At 42.4% G+C, this 18,558-nt stretch overlaps 1 protein-coding gene across 1 annotated transcript; it reads right to left on the bottom strand.

The window, feature by feature from the left end:
• Positions 1-718: 718 nt before the first annotated feature.
• On the bottom strand, positions 719-17,733 carry DHX40 (DEAH-box helicase 40). The gene is made up of 17 exons (XM_067309428.1): positions 17,520-17,733; positions 17,089-17,234; positions 16,256-16,375; positions 14,435-14,665; positions 14,159-14,225; positions 13,413-13,544; positions 11,268-11,367; positions 10,735-10,821; positions 10,055-10,237; positions 9,384-9,464; positions 8,534-8,691; positions 6,241-6,355; positions 5,845-5,953; positions 5,430-5,524; positions 4,791-4,860; positions 4,148-4,376; positions 719-2,351 (listed from the first exon to the last, which is right to left on the bottom strand). The coding sequence occupies exons 1-17, from the start codon at positions 17,671-17,673 to the stop codon at positions 2,212-2,214; spliced, it is 2,217 nt and encodes a 738-aa protein (XP_067165529.1). The 5' UTR covers positions 17,674-17,733; the 3' UTR covers positions 719-2,211.
• Positions 17,734-18,558: the final 825 nt, after the last annotated feature.

Below are 18,558 nucleotides of genomic sequence, written 5' to 3'. Positions count from 1 at the left end.
GGAACACACGGGGGAAAAACAACAAATAAAAACTCCCTTGCCAAAACTCCCTTGCTAAGAAACTCAAAAGAATTATTAGCGTTACGATCTGCCAAGAGATGTATGGCCCCAGGCAGGAGTGGGCGTTCCAGCTACTGATCTCAGATCCAGTGCATCTGTCTTGCAGGTGGCTATGACACTGCAAATGTATTAAGAAAAAAAAGTCAGAGTAAATGGCGATAATTTGTAGGCCTTTGCAGAACTCAGACTACAGGTTTAGTGAAGAAAAAGTGCTGGCTTCTCAAAAGCAGAGTTTGAGCAATAGCATGAAAGAATAAAACCCTTTTCCACCCGGCCACATGATAAAGGGCTCAACATGAGAAGACTCGTAGGCATGCCACTTCCTACAAAGATTGATCGCGACCAGTAATTGTTGGATTCACCCATTCCCTTAGGAAAGAGAAAGGCATTAATCTCGCTGCCCTTTCCAAGTTCTGTGTGCACAGAAAAGAGGGAAGCAGCAGTAACTGCAGTCAGGAACTGTGTGACTGAAACCTGCACAGCACCTGCAGGCATCACTGCTTGCTCCTGCTATTGCTGTTGACACCTACAGCGTCACCTGCGCTAAGCCTCTTACAGTCGCACAGGTAGCGCTCAGCCTGAAGCCTCTTCAGATGACGGCTCTTGGACACTCGAATCATGCCTCCTTCAGAAGGCTTGGCAAGGACACAGAACACACTCACCTCTTACATTTTAATAGGTACAATCCAGAAAGAGGGCCATAATATTCACAGCATAACCTGGAAGAGAATCCGAGCCTTGGGAGCTTATGGTCAGGCCTACAGCCTGCGCAGCACAGAGGTGGAATTCTTAACATTTTACACCGAGCGCTAAGGCTTACTTACAACGCTGCTTTAACAGAGTCAGCGATAGTACCGCACCGATTTTAAACCGAAGCGAACGCCTACAGGAGAGGGCAGCTACTGAAGGCAGCAGGATATTTCCGCCTATTCTTTCTATGCAAGGCCAAGAGGGCTGGTGGTTGTAGCAGGACCACAGTGGAGATCATGTGGAAAAAAGTTCCAAGACACTTCAGCTGGATAAGTGAAAAGCATGTGAAGGAGATACACTGCTGCACACAGCTCAGGCATGAAAAATGGTACCAGGTTCTTCTAGTATTTCAGAAATTGTCCTGTACAAAATGTAAAAATGAACCAGAGCAAGAAAGACAAGCTCCATGCTGAAGCATTTAGGTTATTAAGGTGACAGTAGGAGATTACCTCTGTTGAGAAGGAAACAAACTGCAAGAAGATAAAGAGTCACAGCTCTTTGCTTTGCTATACCTGAGTAAGGATAAAGCTAGTATTTCTTTATGCCTTTATGCATTCTTTATACAAATTAGGAATAGTCATTCTTCAGACCAAAATCCATATATTTTAAAAATATCAGACACTAAGCTCAGAAAAAAACAGCCCAGTAGGCAGCAGCCTTCTGATGGACTGCAGGATGTAACCTGGCTAAGAACTGGATTGACAGCTGTTTTTTTGCCAAGCGGAAAACAACACGCAGTGCTAAGTCATTCCTGACAAAAATTGTGTATTGTTGGCAGGAATGTGAAGAAACGTCTACAAAATACTTTGCATACAAAGACAGCTTCACCCAGAACCATCACTGTACATGGTACAGCACAATACACAGTAGGAATAATACTGTCTGCCACAGAAAATGCATGTGGCAAATGTCTTTTTGATTTTAGGTCCTGACGGTTCCATCATTAAAAGAGGACTTCCTACATATTTTCCTGAGTAAGCATACAAATATTGTATAACCACAACCATACATAGTAAAATGAATGAAAAAGTGACAGTTCCACTCCCTTAAAAAAATTCTTTTTTTAAAGAAAATTTTATTAATAATGGCACCCAGACCACTGAGACCTTTCTAAGTCAACAAAGTGCCACAGAATTGGCACCACTGCAAGTGTCATGTCTTCACCCACATTCGAGGTCAATAAATTGTTGCCTGTGACACGTGGCAACAAAATTCAGCTTGGTAACTTTTCCTTGCCGAATCCAGGAAGGAAGATCATGTTTGCATGCACAGGCAATCAAACTTACCACAGACCAGAAGTCTTCCTTCATTCCTGTAAGTCATTTTGCATTATGCAAACATATCCAGAACAACAGCACCAAATGACCTTTCCTCATTTTGAGAGTAGAGCAGCCATCAGTATTAACCCATTTCTTTCAGTGGGCCACTTAAACCCTGTGCTCTTTGCTGCTTTCTCTCAAGGTAGCGAGCTCGGGCATTCAGTATTGATTTATCATCATTCCTTCTCTCCATCTTCTTCGCAGAGTTGTCTGTGACTCTTTCTGGGGGGTAGGAGTGGGAGAGAGAGAAATATACTTTTCTGTGTTCAAATCCCCTCAAAAAAACAGCATTACAATTCCCCCTATTTGTTAAATGTCCAAAAAACCCCAACAGAATCTCAAGCGTTTTTCAAGCGCCAGTCAGCCATTTTAATGACTTTCAGAGAAGATGAACTGTACCAGCGGGGAGGAAAAAATAATCATGCCTTAACTCCCATGTCAATATTTGCAGTTGGGGTCATCCCGCCCCTAAATGTGTATCTCGCTATGTTTGCTTTACAACAGAGACCCTGCATCTTGTGTTCTATGTACCAGTTTCTTCTCTAAATCACACATCGCAAACTCCGGTTTAGGCAGGAGAGGAAGAGCACTGGGAACTGAAAGAAAGCTTAGAATAAACAAGGAGGAGGAAGGATAACACACAGATAAAGGAATCTGAAAAGTCAATACTCCAGATCAGATACCATTAGAAATACACATTCTTTCTTGCCCCCAACTGAGCTGAGACCTTGGGAGTGCTTCTCCCAGAAGGAAAGAAAAGCAGGAGATACTTTTGGTTTTATGAAAAATCATTCAAAGACTATGAAAAAATAAAGTATTGTGTAAATGATGCAGCTACTGCAGCCTGTTCCTAGGGCTCTGGTGCTGGATTCTTTGATATGAGGAAGGAAGCTTTAATCAGCACTTACATTTGGAGGATTTGTAAGTATTCTCTCCTGGAGTCAAGTAAGAGTTCAACTCATGCTGCAGCCTTTCCTTCCACTGGACAATAATTAAGTCGTCAGCTATTCAGCCACCTATTTTTTACGAAGCTCACAAACACATAACGTTTGTAAGGTCACTATTAGTCTCAAATTCATTTACAATTGCTTGGTGGACTCAAAAAAAAAAAAAGGGGGGGGGGTGAAGAGAACAAGCCTCAGCTCCTTGGATTTTAAATAAATAGATGAAGCTCCCCTACTTTATCCAATAACAGAAATATCTTTTCCAGCAAATTTATAATCAAATCCAAATAATATTTTTACCATTTCAAATGGTTGTTCTATACAATAATGCAGACGAGAGAAATGCTGGTCTGAGCATAAGATTCTACAGTTTATGCAGTGGCAGAGAAATTGAAGAGAATCTGCACTGCCACTGCTTGCAGTGTCTATTAAATTAATGTTTTGGAAGGGTCAGCTCAAGAGTAAAGAGGCCCTTTGAATACTTGGCTGCTTTCCTAAACCTGCTGACAGAAGAATTCAAAGAATGTCAAGGGGCTAGATCAGTTAGCATGCACCATTTTTTTTTGATTAAAACAGACAATTTAAGTATACGGTAAACTCATTGTCAGAAAAAGACATCCATTAAAATATGTGATACTTCTCCTTTGCTTTTTTTATAGCCCTTAGCACTTCTCTCTCTTTCTCAGGATGGTATTATCTTAGCAGTTCATAATTTCTATAGCTAGAGGAGAAATACCCTTCCCAAACCTAAATAATGATTAGACTCAAAATGCTTGTCTTCAGTGCTGATTTAAGTTCTGCTCCTGTCAGCTAGAGTAAACCTGGAGGAGGGAGCATGACAAGAACTAGTATGCAACCACCACTACATACAGCGCCAAGGCAGGATAAGAGAGGTTGCAGAGCTGTAGTGAGACATGAAAACAACTAGCGCTACACACAGCACAAGGCAAGCACACCCAGACTAACACCTCCTACTACAAAATCGTGCCATTCAGTGGCACAATATACACACGCATTGCCACAGCCACCAATAGGACTACTAATCCCTGCCTATGGGATGAGTAATGTACCTACCACACTGCCTTTTAAGGTCCTCTTTGTATTTCCACTTGGTTATTTCCTCTTCAGTTACTTCTTCCCGTGCCACACTGCTCAGTTCATATGCATCGATTTGATGCAATTTGGGCAACAAGTCTTTGACCCATTCATAGCGAATTGGACACACTGTCCGGACGTAGATTTTGGATGTCACTGTGACATCATGGAAGATGATCCACTCAAGATGAGTCTCCTGGTTGTATAACTAAAAAATAAAAAGTATTTCAGAACCGATCGAAAATAATTTCCATTTCTAGAGCACCATCCACTGAGTATCCCAATGCTTCAGATGTACTGACATTACCCTAAATTTTCAGACAGGGAAAATGAGGCATAATGACTTGCTTAAAATTGCACAGGAAATCAAAAGAGAGCCAAAGAGAGAGCTCAATCTATGTTGTGCCTCTTTTATAAGCCAAACACCAAATGTGAAGAGGTGAACTCTTCCCTGGCTCTTCCCCATCCTCAAAGGATACTGTACTCTAGTGACACTGCACCAGTGTTTCTCCTGGCCATAAGTTAACACAAATCAAACAGAAGATGAAGAGCTGACAGTGAACTGCCTCTTATTGCTTTTGCAAATCCTTTGCCACTTTATTAAAAGAACTCAGTAACTTACTGTAGATGAAGGATGGATATAGACCATGCTGCCATGTCCGTCCATTGTGCAGAATGTCCTGCCTGCAGATCTAAAAAATTTGTGAAAGTTTTTTATATACACTGAAACATACTTTGCTGTGATTAGATAGCAATACAAACTAAGCAAATCATCATCAGCACAGTAGACAACGCTCAAACGTATAAGCAGGGTAAGATCCTTCCAGAAATAAATGTAAAAAGCAGATGAGGAATAAAATATATCCTTCTAATTTACCACAGTAACCCTGTAGGTCTAATTATGCAATGATAAACAGGGTTTGGGATTTCAGTCTTTTTGGTACCCATGATCACTTGACACCTTCAATGCACTTTAGTTTGATATCTGCAACTGCTTATTACCTTGCAAGTTCATTTCACAGATAGAAAAATTAAGATACCAAGGATGTAAGCGACTTGCCCAAGAACATAGTGAGAGTCAAAGGCAGAGCACCCACCGGGCTTCCAACCCTGTGCACAACCACCACCTTTAGCTGCAATTGCTACTTGTAACAATAGTGCAGTCTAGCTTTTCTGTTTCAATATGCAGCTACAACCTTTTTTTAAAAAAAAAAAAAAAGTTCTATCTTTTCTATTCTGTTCTGCAAACTCCATTACTTACCTCCTAGCTACATTGATAAAGTACCCTGCGCACAGACATCTTCTTAGTATTTCAGTTCTGGAGCCTTCAAATTTTTCTTTAGGGAAGTCTGGCAGCTTTGTAAAGAAAAAAAAAAATCAACATGAATTAGGATCTTTGTTAAAGAAACACTCCCTCCACCCCAGGGATTTTAAGCTTTCTGTTTCACACCTCACAGAAACCATAAGAAAAGGAAGAAAACCCTTCTTTCTGCTTGTTACCACCACCATACCTCTGTTAGTTACACAAGCTACAGCAAGGATGCTGTAATAAAAATCTAAGTGGATTAGTTCCTATTAGAGAAAGGCAACAGCTATCTGGAAAAGGCTCAGTATTCCAGCACATCTTACATACGAGCTTATATAACTCAATCACATTTTAAAAACATATTTTTCACCTGTTTCAGTTTACTGATTATTTCCCGAAGTTGTGTTTCCACACTAAAAGCAGATTTTAAAGCTCTCCAATGGATCCAGTGTTTCTGGCACCAAACTGAAGGAGACTTGCTGAGAACAGAAATACTGGTATTATAAAGAAGCTCTTTGTAAGCTGAAGGCAGAAAGTTGCCTCTATTATTTGTTATGGTCGTACAAAGAAGGCAACCTACACAGCCAAACACTTTGTTAGTTTACATAATAGGTGCCTTGATAGAAATTCTACATCAAACTAAGGAAGATATCTGCAGCTAGGTATGAGTACATACACATGTATATATGGAACATAGTTAAAAAACACCAGCAGCTGCAAGTCATGAGCAATGCAAAACCACTTACTTTAGGGAATCATTTTATACCTTGATTTGCACTGTTCAAAAATATTTAGGAGGGTTGCAAAGTCATTGCATCCTCCCACTTGTGAGGAAAGTTCCTGGTGTCGAAGTTCTGCCTCCTTCTGTTTCTGAGGCTCACCTGAGGAAATAAGTTATAGTTCGCTTTAACAAAGTCCTTTTTATTTATCACTCCCACTTCATTTTCTATTAGCATGTCTCCATAGCATGTTTGACAGTCTTGGCTCTTTATTCATGTTATTTTTAGACTCATTTCTCCTCCACAGCTGCATTTACGTTTTTCTCTCCCCTTCTGTTGCTGCCAGACAAGAATATGTAGATGCTATTAAATCTGTGATTAATCTCATCAGTCAGCACTAGAGATGGAGCCACTACTTCTAGTCTTTTAGAAAGGTTACTACGAATTGCTCTCTCACAATCAATTCAGAGTAGCCATAAAATAACAACATGAAAAAGATAAAGGAACAGCACATTTAAACAAACAGTTCTCAGGGATCAAGTGAAAGTTTTACCCCAAGAGAAAAAACAGGACTGTTGAAATTATCCCATCATAGCACCATTTAATCTGTTGAACTCAGTCTTTGTCCTACCACTCAAGTGCCACAGTAATGGAGGTCTTAAAAAAATAATAAAAAAAAAAGTCTAGAAAAAACATGTGATCTGTGAGTTTAGTGGGAATTCCCCTTCACTAACTACTAGGCATGTACTACACAAAAGCAACATTTCCAGTGTGTTATTTCAAGTTCTGAATACCCAAAGAATTTCTTCCCCAGAACAACTTATTCCACTTAGTAGAAGGGATGTGGCTGCAAAGGCCAATGTATTGCATTGCTGCACTGCAGATGAAGTCAGAAGTTTGCAGGTATTACTAATAACACCACTGAAGTAAGGAGGTATGTTCATACACATATTGCACACAAGCAAGCGTCTTCAGGATGGGAGTCTCTGCGTTTGTATCCTAATATATGGGATTGTCCTAATATACGTGGTGTTGCTGGAGAGTAACGTGCCTGGGTGCATTAGCTAGCTGAAGAGAGTGTGGGCATATTGCCAGACAGAGGATGGGAAAGCAAAAGCATGTTTGTGGGAACGAGAAAGACCCCAGAGCAGAATCCAGGCTCTCAGTACTGACTATCAGCAGTGTCTTTAGCTGTTGCACTAACAGATAGAGTTAATAGACTACAGAGTTAACTGGACAAGAGCCAATGAGTGACTGGAAAGGACAAAGTTCTCCCACATGATTTTGCTGCATACAGTCTTTTCTCAGTTGAGGGGGAGGCTGAAGAGGAAAGAAGATGGGAAGGAGGACACGGGAGACTGAGCTTCCCCCTAGTGAAAGGTGCTGGCTTGAAACTACAGCAGAATTACATTTTCCATTCAGTCAGAAAAACACTGCAAACAGAGGCAGTGGCAGGCTGAGCTTCTCACAGTAACTAAACAGCTTTGCTTATTTAGTTAAACAGAGTCACTGAACATAGAAACCATTCCAGATGCAACCACATTCCTTAAAATCAAATCTAATCAGTCCCTGTTATCTGTACTTGGACCAAAAGCAAATGCCAACAGCAAGACATCTGCTGTGGTGTGTTCTGGGTTTCGTATTTCCCCCCCCCACAACAGCTTTTCCCCTTATGACCTTGCAGCAATCCATTAGTCCACCCATATGCGGCTTCACAGCTCACAGCCTTGGGCCAAATACAACCCAGTTCAGTACCATTTTGACGTCTTTGGAATAGCTGCTGTCCAATTGCTAGCGTCCAATGTGTCCCTGACTTCAAGACCACAGAAAGCTGTAAGAGTGCATGGGCAAAGTGACGCTGTACATTTGTCCTAACCTATGTTCCTCCCTGCACATCCACTATGAGGTACTCTGGGAGACAAGGCACTGTGCTTGAGGAACCTTCCTCGTGCTGCAATATATTGCACAAGGCATTAATTTAAGGCAAACACTCAGGTCTCCCACCAGCACTGGGCCCAAAGGTGGACACCAGCGTGCTCTCCAAGGGGGGTTATTTTTCCTCTCAAGTAAAGGCTTGTAATACTGCTGTTCAAAATACAGGATCAGTTACCACTTTATAACCTTGAGATACATTGAAAAGACACTATGACCTCACCAAGCATTAGCATAGAAAACTTTTGAGAAATCACTGAGGGGAAAAAAAAAAAATCCACACATGGAAGATGCAGGAAGGGTCCCCAGGTGAAGCAGTGTGTGCTGCCTAACCATTGCCTGGGATGTCCCAATCCAAGAAGAATTCCCCACCTACCCAAGACTGCTTTGAGGTAAGGGACTTCCTACCTGGACGAATGAAGACATTCTCCACAGATAACATGGCTGCTATGGGAAGCAGCAGATCTTCACAGTCAAGAGAAGCAGCTTTTATGACGGCACAGGTCAGGTTGGGAGGGAGAGGAAATTGCACCAGGAATTCACCCAGTCTTGTCACGTGGCCTCTCCTTACCCCAGGAAAAAGATCCAAATATGATTCACAAAACTATTTAAATATAAATCATAACTTGCACACACCAAGTCAGCCACCGTATATGGATAAAGAGAAGGAAAGAAGCAATCCCCTCTGCGCTGTGCCAACACGTAGTTTGCATGCGTACCCAGAAAGGCACCTGAGACATGAAGCAAGTATCACTAGCAAAAGAGCCCTTCCTCCAATTTGCTTATGCCGGCTTCACAGCAATGCAAGGCAGTGTTTTTAAGCACATCAGATGCTTAAGATTAAGAGGGTTTTTTTGGCAAGAAGAATTCCTGGAAGTTTAGGATAAGATCTCTCTTCCTGTCTTGAGTTCTTGGATGGGCCTCACAGCCAGCGTCTAAGCATCTTTGTAACAATGGCCCTAGGATCTGCTATCGGGAACTACAGCATGGAGAATTGAGGTAATTTGTCCGAGGTCACTCAGGAACACTAGGGCAATGTGGAGAAATCAATCTGTATCTGTCAAGTCCTAAGCCATGCTCTAACCCTAATTTTACTCAGAGTATATTTAAAAGCCAGTAGTTAACTTCCTGGTCACATTAAGAAACACATTTTACTGCTGGGGAAGTCCTTTAGTCCACACGAACAACTCATTAACACCAGTTCACTCAAACCATTAGATTTAAATTCCTGTAGTGACTACACCCATTTATTTTTTACCTGTCAATAGCATCACACTGGTAAAGTTGCTTGAGAGCTTCTAAAATAAGCCTCTCTTCAGGGCAGTCCAAATAGGGAAATCTATTGGGGGGGGAAAAATAATAATAATAATAATAATAAAAAAAGTAAAATCTCACTGTTCAGACTCAGTTAGGTTTCTTAGTTTCCCTATTTATTAAAATATTCTCATAACCTTTCAGTAGTGGTTACGGACCAAGAGGAGTATATGCGTCTTGAGTATATGGGTGTATTACTACATACACAGCCTTATGGTAAAGAATTACAATGACACATCCCAGCACGGCACACGCAAAGGTGAACTGCATTTTCTGTCCTTATATGATCCAAATATTAAACATCACACAGAAGAAGCATTTGGGATACAAACATCAATATTTCAAAGGAACATTATTAATGAAGATCATGGTTGTTTAATTTTGAAGATAAGGAGTTAGTTTTGGTGGAACCTCAAAATGAACTTGAGCTCAAGATCCAACCTGGCATTAGAGACTTCGAAGAGAACAGCAGAAAAGCTGACAAGCTGATTGTACGGAACTGTCGCAGTTGGCTGGGGATCTAATCCTGCCTCCTGCCAGTAGGCTGTTGTGCCTGTGCTGCCTCGCTGCTGAGGCTCAGGATGGAAATGATGATCCCCCCTCCACAGAGGTTACCTGATGACATCATGCACAGCAAGGCACTTCAAGGTCAGGATCACAGACGTCAGACTGGTTCTCTTGATCTCTGGGACCGTGTGGTCAGGCATACATTGCTCCCAGAATTCTCTGCTGTACAGCCGATAGCTTTTTCCAGATGATGTCCTGCCAGCTCTGCCAGCTCGTTGCATTGCTTCACTCCTACCAAAAGGAAAACAGAAGAAAAAAACCACAAATTCCTTGATCCATTATGTTATCCAAACAAGCACACTGCAATTATGATAAATAACAGCAATTTTTGTGCTTGTGGATGAAAGATTTAACATATCATGTAGCAGCTAAAAAGTCCAGCTATACAAGAATTAACAGAATGAAGGAGTATTTTTGCGCAAGGGAAGGTTTTTTAAAACTTCTCTGAATCAGGCTGTTTTATTCAGCAAATAGAGGATGACACGTGAGACACTGCTCAGACTACAGATAATACATTTTTAATTCCCTCTTAACGCTCATAACTTGTAAAAAATTATATGTCCCCAAATACTTTCTATGCAGCAGAAAACAAAATGGCTTTAAATTACAGAGCCTCAAAGGCCCATTCTCTCCCCAACCCCGTTTTTTTCTTTTAAAGGGCAACTGATACACAGTCTTGTCAGATCAACTCCCAGAAACAACAAGCAAAAGACCTTTTTCAAACTTACTTTGAAATGGGAACCACTTCCAGTAAGTCCAAGCCAACTCGGGGGTTATGATTCAACTGCTTCACAAATCCACTATCTACCACGTACCTGAAAAAGATGCAAACTCTGTCAGAGAGGAAAACGAGAGAGGCCTGAATAGGCAGAGGGGCAACTGCCACATGCATATGATCAGAGCAAGGAGAACATAGTTCCCCTAGAATCACTGCAAGCAGGCAGTTGTACTTTGCTGGCCAGCTGCAGCCTTGCAACAGCTCAGTCTACAGGATGTTGCGGATAACAGCCCCCACACCCAAAGAAATTACAGTGATTTAATTGAGCTGGAATACAGGGCTTTAATTAAACTCCATCAATATTAGTCATCTGTAAGACTATATAACAGTATCTAGGTCTTTATCACCTACGCATATAAAAAGAAGGCAGCAGATAGTTTATTGGGCAGGTATATTAGCAGTCAGATGAGTTTTTCCAAATCTAATAGAATTTTCTGAATTATTCTCTCTGTTACAATTTTTACGAAGGATAGAAAATGATACCTGACTCCTTCAATTGTCAGAGATGTTGCAGCAATGTTTGTCGATACCACACACTTTCTAATGCCTGTAGGAGCTGGCAGAAATATTCTTTTCTGTTGATCTAAAATGACAGACAGGCTGTCCATCAATAATCCGTTATGTTACAATGCTCTGATATCAAACCACATCTATAACACTGGGCAAGCTTACTTAAACACATAGGGAAATTAGTTTGAAGGAAATTAGAAAATGAATCACAAAACATTTCAAAATAGAGGTTAGCTATTCAACATATGTCAGGAATCACAGAATGTCCTCTTTATTGTTCCCCCTTTCAAGGAAGATCTGAGATCAAGAAAGGCCAGTCCTCCTGGATGTTTCCTAAATACAGAGCTAGGAAAACAAACAAGATGCCTGGTCTTAACAGAACCTTCACGAAGGATTCAAAGGGTTTTAACAATCAAAGCAAGTGAAAGTGAACATGGAAAGATTCAAACAAAAGCTCCATATTTCCAGAAAATCTTGTTTTAACCTGTAGCAAAGCAACATATGCAATTTCCATTAATTCATTTGACTTTCCAAGAAACGAACATGGGAGGTGGACATTCGACTATCCTCTGAAATTTTCTCCCTTATAAAAATATCAAAAGCTCTATAAGGAAAATTCTCTTGTGTATATAAAAAGAGCCAAATCAAACAGCTTCTGAGAAATTACCAAAAAAGAAAAAAAATTCCTTAGTCAGCAGTCTTAACATCAACAGTGTTAAGAAAGAAGCTATACCTTTCTTTTATGCAACTTTTCATTTCACTCTTTTGAGAAGGTAAAAGGTTTGCACCCTCTCTGCAGATCACTACCAATCTCCCCTCTCAGAGGGGCTTCCAGACTGAAATTGCTGCCCTGCTCTTACAAACACTTCTTCAGCCTCTTGGCATTTTATGTACTGCACCCATGCATTTAAACACCACATTCAAGATCATCTGAAAATACAGTGTCTGTGATCAGTAAAGGTCACAGAGTCTTTGTTTTTCACTCTTCAAAACTAACTGTGGTATTGCTGCCAAATAGAAGAGTGACTCATTCTGATAATCTACACTTTCTATGTTGGGCAACACTGTATTCTTTCTATCTTCTCTTATAGGTCTATTTTCATCACTGAAAACCTACCAGCAGTATCTTATTTTTTAATAAAAAAATAGCAACACATACAAATAATCAAAATAAATTAGGTCAAGTCCCTTTTGAAAACAGCTACAAAATAATTTATTTGAAAACAGGCAGTCACTACTGTAGCTCACCATCCCATAAGAAGACACAGCCAGAAAAAGATATGATGCTTTCAGGATGACACTTTAAAATATGAAAATCAAAAAAAAAAAAAAAAAAGAAAAAAAAGCCTTTATGCCACTTAACCATACATCCCATTAACCATAGGGAGCTGAGTTAACAGGCTCTGACAGAAGATTTACCCAGTCTTCAGTTAGAAGGATAATGGCTCTAACAAGAGACCTCAGGGCAAGTAAGGGGAGTTGGTTACAGCTAGAAACTCCCTAGCACAGTAAAAGAATTTCCCTGATGGGACCTGTGGAATGTGTCAGTTTTGCAAGATAGCTGCCAATGCAAAATTCCTCTAAGAGTCAAAGCCCATTAATACCTTATGTTTTTGTTGGCACGTCGCTTCTCCAAAACTGAAAATACTAGTACACATACAATGCCTGTGTTAGAATGAAGAATCCCTTTTTCTTTTAAGTGTGCAGCAAAATTTATCCAGGCCTTCCGGCCAAATGACTACACGCATTCCCCATGAAATATGATTGGCCATGAGTGATTTGAACTCTGGTTTTATGCATAAATAAAAAGACTGAACTTTCAGTGACCCAATATCACCTTCCTAAATTGGAGGCCTTCATTCTATACTGTGAAGCAATCTCTGCATTTCCAGTAGGATGTGGATTTTAACATGAGGTTTCTGGGCAAAAGAAGTGTGAAGTTTGATCAGTTTAAGAACAACACAAACAAAAAAACAGAACAGTGCTAGAGTATTGTAACAAACAGGTTGGGGAATACCTTTTTTCCAAACACATGGAAGATATTTGAGCAGGATGGCGTTTATAACAATTCCTATAGGTAATATTTACGTGAATTAAGTTCCATTACATGCATCTTACCTGTTGACATCGACCCATACAACGGCAAGATAAGCAGGCCTTCAACAGAACAATCTTGTACTTCATACCGGTAATCTATAGATTCTGCTTTCTGGAAAAGTAAGTCACAAGTTCTCTCTATCTCAGCTTGACCTAAAAAAACATACAAGCGCATTTAAGTGACCTATTTAGCTATAACTCTGCCTTCCTAGTTTGCAACATCTCTAAATAAGATTGCTTTGCCAATATTACCAAGCCATCAGTACCAGTGCAAGAATAAAATGGTATTTATGAGAGTTAGCTTAGGTGCTGACATTTCGTTTTTCCTAAGTGCCTCTCACTGAGGGTTCTCGGTAAACAATGATTGCACGGAAATATCATGCATCACTTTGGGTGCCTGACCCATGCACTGATGTAGTTTTTGCAGTTAGAGAAATTCTGCCTTCCTGAATAAATAAAACAAAACAAAACAAATCACGTAGACAAGGCAAACATAGATGAAATTTGGCATAAGAGGAAAAGAACATACACACACAAACTTTTAAGTTAATATTTTTCACTTCTGATCTCATAGGCACTGATGTTCTTAACCATGCTCTGAAAGATACCAGTTCACAGGGTTGTGTCTGTCTGTCTGTCTCCAACTTCCCCTTCTCTGTTTATTGGTGTTGGACAAATCAGGCAGCCATTGGAAAGACACTGTTTTGCTGGCAGTGCCATCCTTCGCCTGGAATAATCATCAGTTGTTGAACAAAAGAAATTCTCACCTGTCAGAAAAACCAAGATGTCCCCTCTTGGTTCATTTAAGTGGATATCCAATGTCACTTTTATAGCCTGAAACAAGCAACAAACAAGAGAGTAACACCTGGAGTTGGAAACTCAATTCCTCTTCCTAAAACACGTAATACTAATTCTTCACCATATCTTGCAGATATGCTAAGAACACAGCAGTACAGCAGCTGGATCTCGTGCTCTTTCACAGATGATAATCATGCCACAAACAGAGAGAACACAACACAGAAACAAAGGAAAACAAGGCCTACCTCTGTAACATATGCAGAGCTTCCTGTATCCTTTGGGCCAAGCAGGTTGCAGAATATCTCCTTGACTGGATAATTTCTTCCTGGAATATGCAGCACTGAACAGTGTCCAAAGAACTCTGAGAGCTTGTCTACCTCCAGGGTAGCTGACATCACCACCAGTTTCATGGCCCGCTTCCTGCCCTGTGGTTTCTTCTCTAGAAATAGTTTCTTCAGCAAACCAAATAAAATATCCTAACAGAAAAACAGAAGCAACTTACATAGGTATCTCAGTTCTCCTAGAAGTGCCTGTTGATGTACGGGACTGATTTTATCCCATGGACTTAGCAATGGCAGAAAATTACAACTTCAGGGCCTAAGCACTCAGACAGACATGCACACTTTATCCTGGTCTTCTAATAAACATGTTAACTGGTCTCTAGAATGTTTTATCAGCTCTTCTTGCAGCCTATAAACTGAATCTGCATAACTTAAAATTCTTTACTTTTCATTCTTATATTCTCATGGTCAAGTCAATTGCAAGCAGTTACCTTAGAGCTTTAAAAAAAAGTCACCACCTTTGTCCAGTGTACAGTACCTGACTGAGTGTCCGTACTCCTTTGTTGTATTGTTTATTGTTATGACTTGAGCAAATTTATTTTATACTGCTTTGCAGTGGAGTAAATATCTGCTCCATTTTTAGGTAGTCACAGAAAATGTAAATTGCATCACTTCCATCACTCTAGCTCAATTACTTACAACCCCCTCAGATGTTCAAGGACAGAACTGGGATTCAGGAAGAACTCCTCTTTTACTGGCCAGCCTGACTGATAGAGGTTGTTTGCTCTCTTTGGTAGCACAGCTCACTAGTTAGGACTGTCTGAACATAGATTCCCTGCTACTGACAGGCTCTTGGTTTCACAGTGTTCAGTCTCTCCCACCCAATGTCTGTGACACAGAACATAGTCTCTTGAGGACTGAGACACTTGAGTCTCACTCTGATGGCTATAGAGGGGTCAGAGTGACATTTGATAGCTTTTGACACATAGTAGGTCAGTCTAGATACTTCCACGACCCCAAAGGGCATAATCTGTCTGCACAGGGTATACACACCCTATGAGACGTTGAACCTCACAGTGAGATAGATGTTCTGAAAAAAAGTATTACAAAAAGTTTGTGTTCACTGTGATGGCTTCAAACTTCTGGAAATTTTGGAAAAGCATCCAACGCCAAGTTTTAACTGTTTTGAAAAACAACAGTAGCTACAACAGTTCCAACAGTATTATAGGCAACGTCTTATTTTCAGACTATGCAGTATGTCATAAACTAAGCAGCAATTATATGGTCTCAGGACAGCATAAGGATGAAGCACATCTATGAAAAAATCAGCCAAAATCTTTGGGAATTGTGCAGAAGTGAAAGAAAGGTATAAACAGACCTCAATAAAAGAGAAACAGTCACCCAAAACAACAGCCATGTAGGAATATTATGAACAGACATAAATTGCAAACTCCATGATACCCAAGAAGGCCTCAGTGATGTCTGAATATCCTTTCAAGCAATGAGAGACACAAGGAGCCAGGACTCCCAAGTGCTAGTCTTTCACAGTGAGTCAGTTCCTAGAGTAAGATTTTAAGTAGTCACGTAGTCTGTTCTCTGCTCAGTTAAACCTTTTCTATCACTAACTACGGATGTGATTTTTAGTATGTAAACCTATTAAAGAACTTTAAATGGAAAGTAGACTAGAAGGGACAAGTACTGCATCTTTATTATTTTTACCAATGAGTTACAATTTCTCCTTTAGCAATACCAAACAAGACTTGCATTCAAGAACACAACACTCACTGTGCTGAGGCTCCGCTCGTGGGCTTCATCCAAAATGATGATACTGTACTTGCTGAGGAGAGGGTCTGCCAGTATTTGTCTCAGCAAGCAGCCATCAGTCATATACCTGATTGCAGTATGCTGAAAGGTTTAATCAGATATTCAGCTGTTGTCCTGGATATTTAATTCAAAGTAAAGTAAACACTTCTACATAGATCAGATATTATTCCAGTGCATGCATTTAGATTACATCACAGTAATTTATAGGCGCTTGGCAATGTTTCTGTTATAACGTGTTCAAAAAAAAAAAAAGCAATCAAGGGAATTACCTGATACACATAGCTACAGCTTCACCCCAGCTGTTCACAGCAATGAACACAACAAATGAGCTAAAACCAAAAATACAAAAAACACTTTACAAAAACCCCTACGCCTCTTAGCACAGAGCAAAATTAGAATTTAATTAAGCTCCCACGTAGATTAGGGGATATTCCAAAACAGCCCGGGGATATTCCAAACTTTGAAACACCCCTTTATATAGCAAGCAATGTGCCCAATGTTCAACGTCTGGGAAAGACCAAAATTTTAACGCATGGAAGCTTTTAAGAGCAGGATGAAAGCTCTCAGGTTGCATATATTTCACCCTCTCAGTAGGAGGATGGCTGGGACAGACGGCTTCTCAAGGCTCTGCCCATCTTCTGTTCTGACACATGCTGAGTCCCAGGAAAGGCAGCGGGGCAGCATCACTACAAGGCCCACAAATGAGATCGCTTTAAAACTTGAACTGCGGCCCACTGACACCACCGCACGCCGCCAAAACCGCCCCTGGGGGAACACGGCCCTCGGACCCCTACCTCGGAGGTGCAGTCGTCGAAGCGGACCTGGTAGCCAACGACGCTCCCCACCGAACAGCCCATCTCCTCGGCCACTCGCCGCGCCACCGAGAGGGTGGCCACGCGCCGCGGCTGGGTCACGCCAATGGCCCCGTGCTTGGCGAGGCCTACGGGAGAGATGGAGAGAACGGGGGCGCTGTATATATAAATGCGTATATATAAACACACATTTTTTTTGAGTTTAAAAGGTTTAATCAACCCATCTTTGTCTACCGCTCACACAGCGGCACGGTTGCACGCTACAGCCTTAAGCTGAGCCCTCCCTGAAGGGAGGGGAGCATTTATTTGCATTTATTTGTGATTTTCTGCCACACTTCGGGGCCGAGGCCCTGCAGCGGAGGGGGCTTTTGGGGGGTGGGGGTGGGGGTCCTGCCCCCGTCCCTGGCCGTTACCTGCCTCGAAGAGGTACTTGGGGAGCTGCGTGCTTTTGCCGCTGCCCGTCTCGCCAGTGACGATGAGGAAGGGCCGGTCCTTCACAGCCTGCACCAGCGCCCGCCGGTACCGGGCGATGGGCAGGGCAGCGCCCCCCGCGGCGGCGCCCTCCATGATGGCGGCGGCCGCCCCCGGGGCAACCCCTCAGCGCCCAACGGCCGCCGCCCCGCCAGCTAACCGCCCGCCCCGCCCCCTCCCCGCGCGCCCCACGTGACCCCACGCGCAAGCGGCGCCGGCGCGCGCGCCGATGACATCCACCGCCTGCGCAGACATAATGACAGAAGGCGGGGCCTTATACCACGCCCCCTCCGGGAAAAAGCCACGCCCCACCCCGAAAAGCCGCGCCCCCTCGGACTAGGCCCCGCCCCTCCCGGCCAGGCCCCGCCCCCCGGCCGAGGCGTTGCGGCCTCCCCTTTCGGCGCTTAGCCAAAATGACTGTTTTATGTTGTTTCCACAAATCTTGTTCTTCCCCGAGGCCCGTGGCCAGGGGCGCTGGGGCAAAGGAGGGAGCGGAAGTGCCCAGCTCCTTCGGGGACGCTTCCCGCTCTAACCCCACCACACGGCTAGTGCGCCGTGCCCAGCGGTTACCTTTTTTGGGGGGAAAATACTCCCTTAACGATCAATGCCGGGCAGGAGGGAGACGCTGTGGGGGGAAACAGCTCAATAAAATCGCGTCTCTTCTGGTTTACCACACAGACAACGTTCACCCAGGGAGATTTCAGCTCTCTGGCGATACCGTGCGAATCCGCCCAGGGCCTGAAGGTGGCAAGCTGGGCATACAGAAAAACCAAACCCGGCTGCCACCAAATCCCCAATTTCGGGGCCAGGCTGCTGCCAAGGCGCCTCGCTGGCCACGGCGGAGGCACTTTTGCCTCTCCTCGGTTCCCGGCCGCGAGGTCCGCTTCCCTTTCGACACCGGCGGATGCCGACGCTGACGTTTCACCCCATTGAATCGCACGGACGCCGGTGGCTGGTGGCAGTGCCATAACTCCAAGGATA

The sequence above is a fragment of the Apteryx mantelli genome, chromosome 22, assembly GCF_036417845.1.
Source record: "Apteryx mantelli isolate bAptMan1 chromosome 22, bAptMan1.hap1, whole genome shotgun sequence".
NCBI lineage: Eukaryota > Metazoa > Chordata > Aves > Apterygiformes > Apterygidae > Apteryx > Apteryx mantelli.
Note: the sequence above shows the minus strand (reverse complement) of the source record. Positions and strands in the feature narration are given on the sequence as shown.

What these genes read in the sequence shown, in the direction of transcription:
- DHX40 (XM_067309428.1), bottom strand. Translation starts at nt 17,673, where the DNA reads ATGGAGGGCGCCGCCGCGGGGGGCGCTGCCCTGCCCATCGCCCGGTAC. An exon ending in CAAGTACCTCTTCGAGGCAG is followed by an intron (nt 17,235 to 17,519) that starts GTAACGGCCAGG and finishes TCTCTCCCGTAG; the next exon opens with GCCTCGCCAAGCACGGGGCC. An exon ending in GCTCTGCATATGTTACAGAG is followed by an intron (nt 14,226 to 14,434) that starts GTAGGCCTTGTT and finishes TGCTTGTTTCAG; the next exon opens with GCTATAAAAGTGACATTGGA.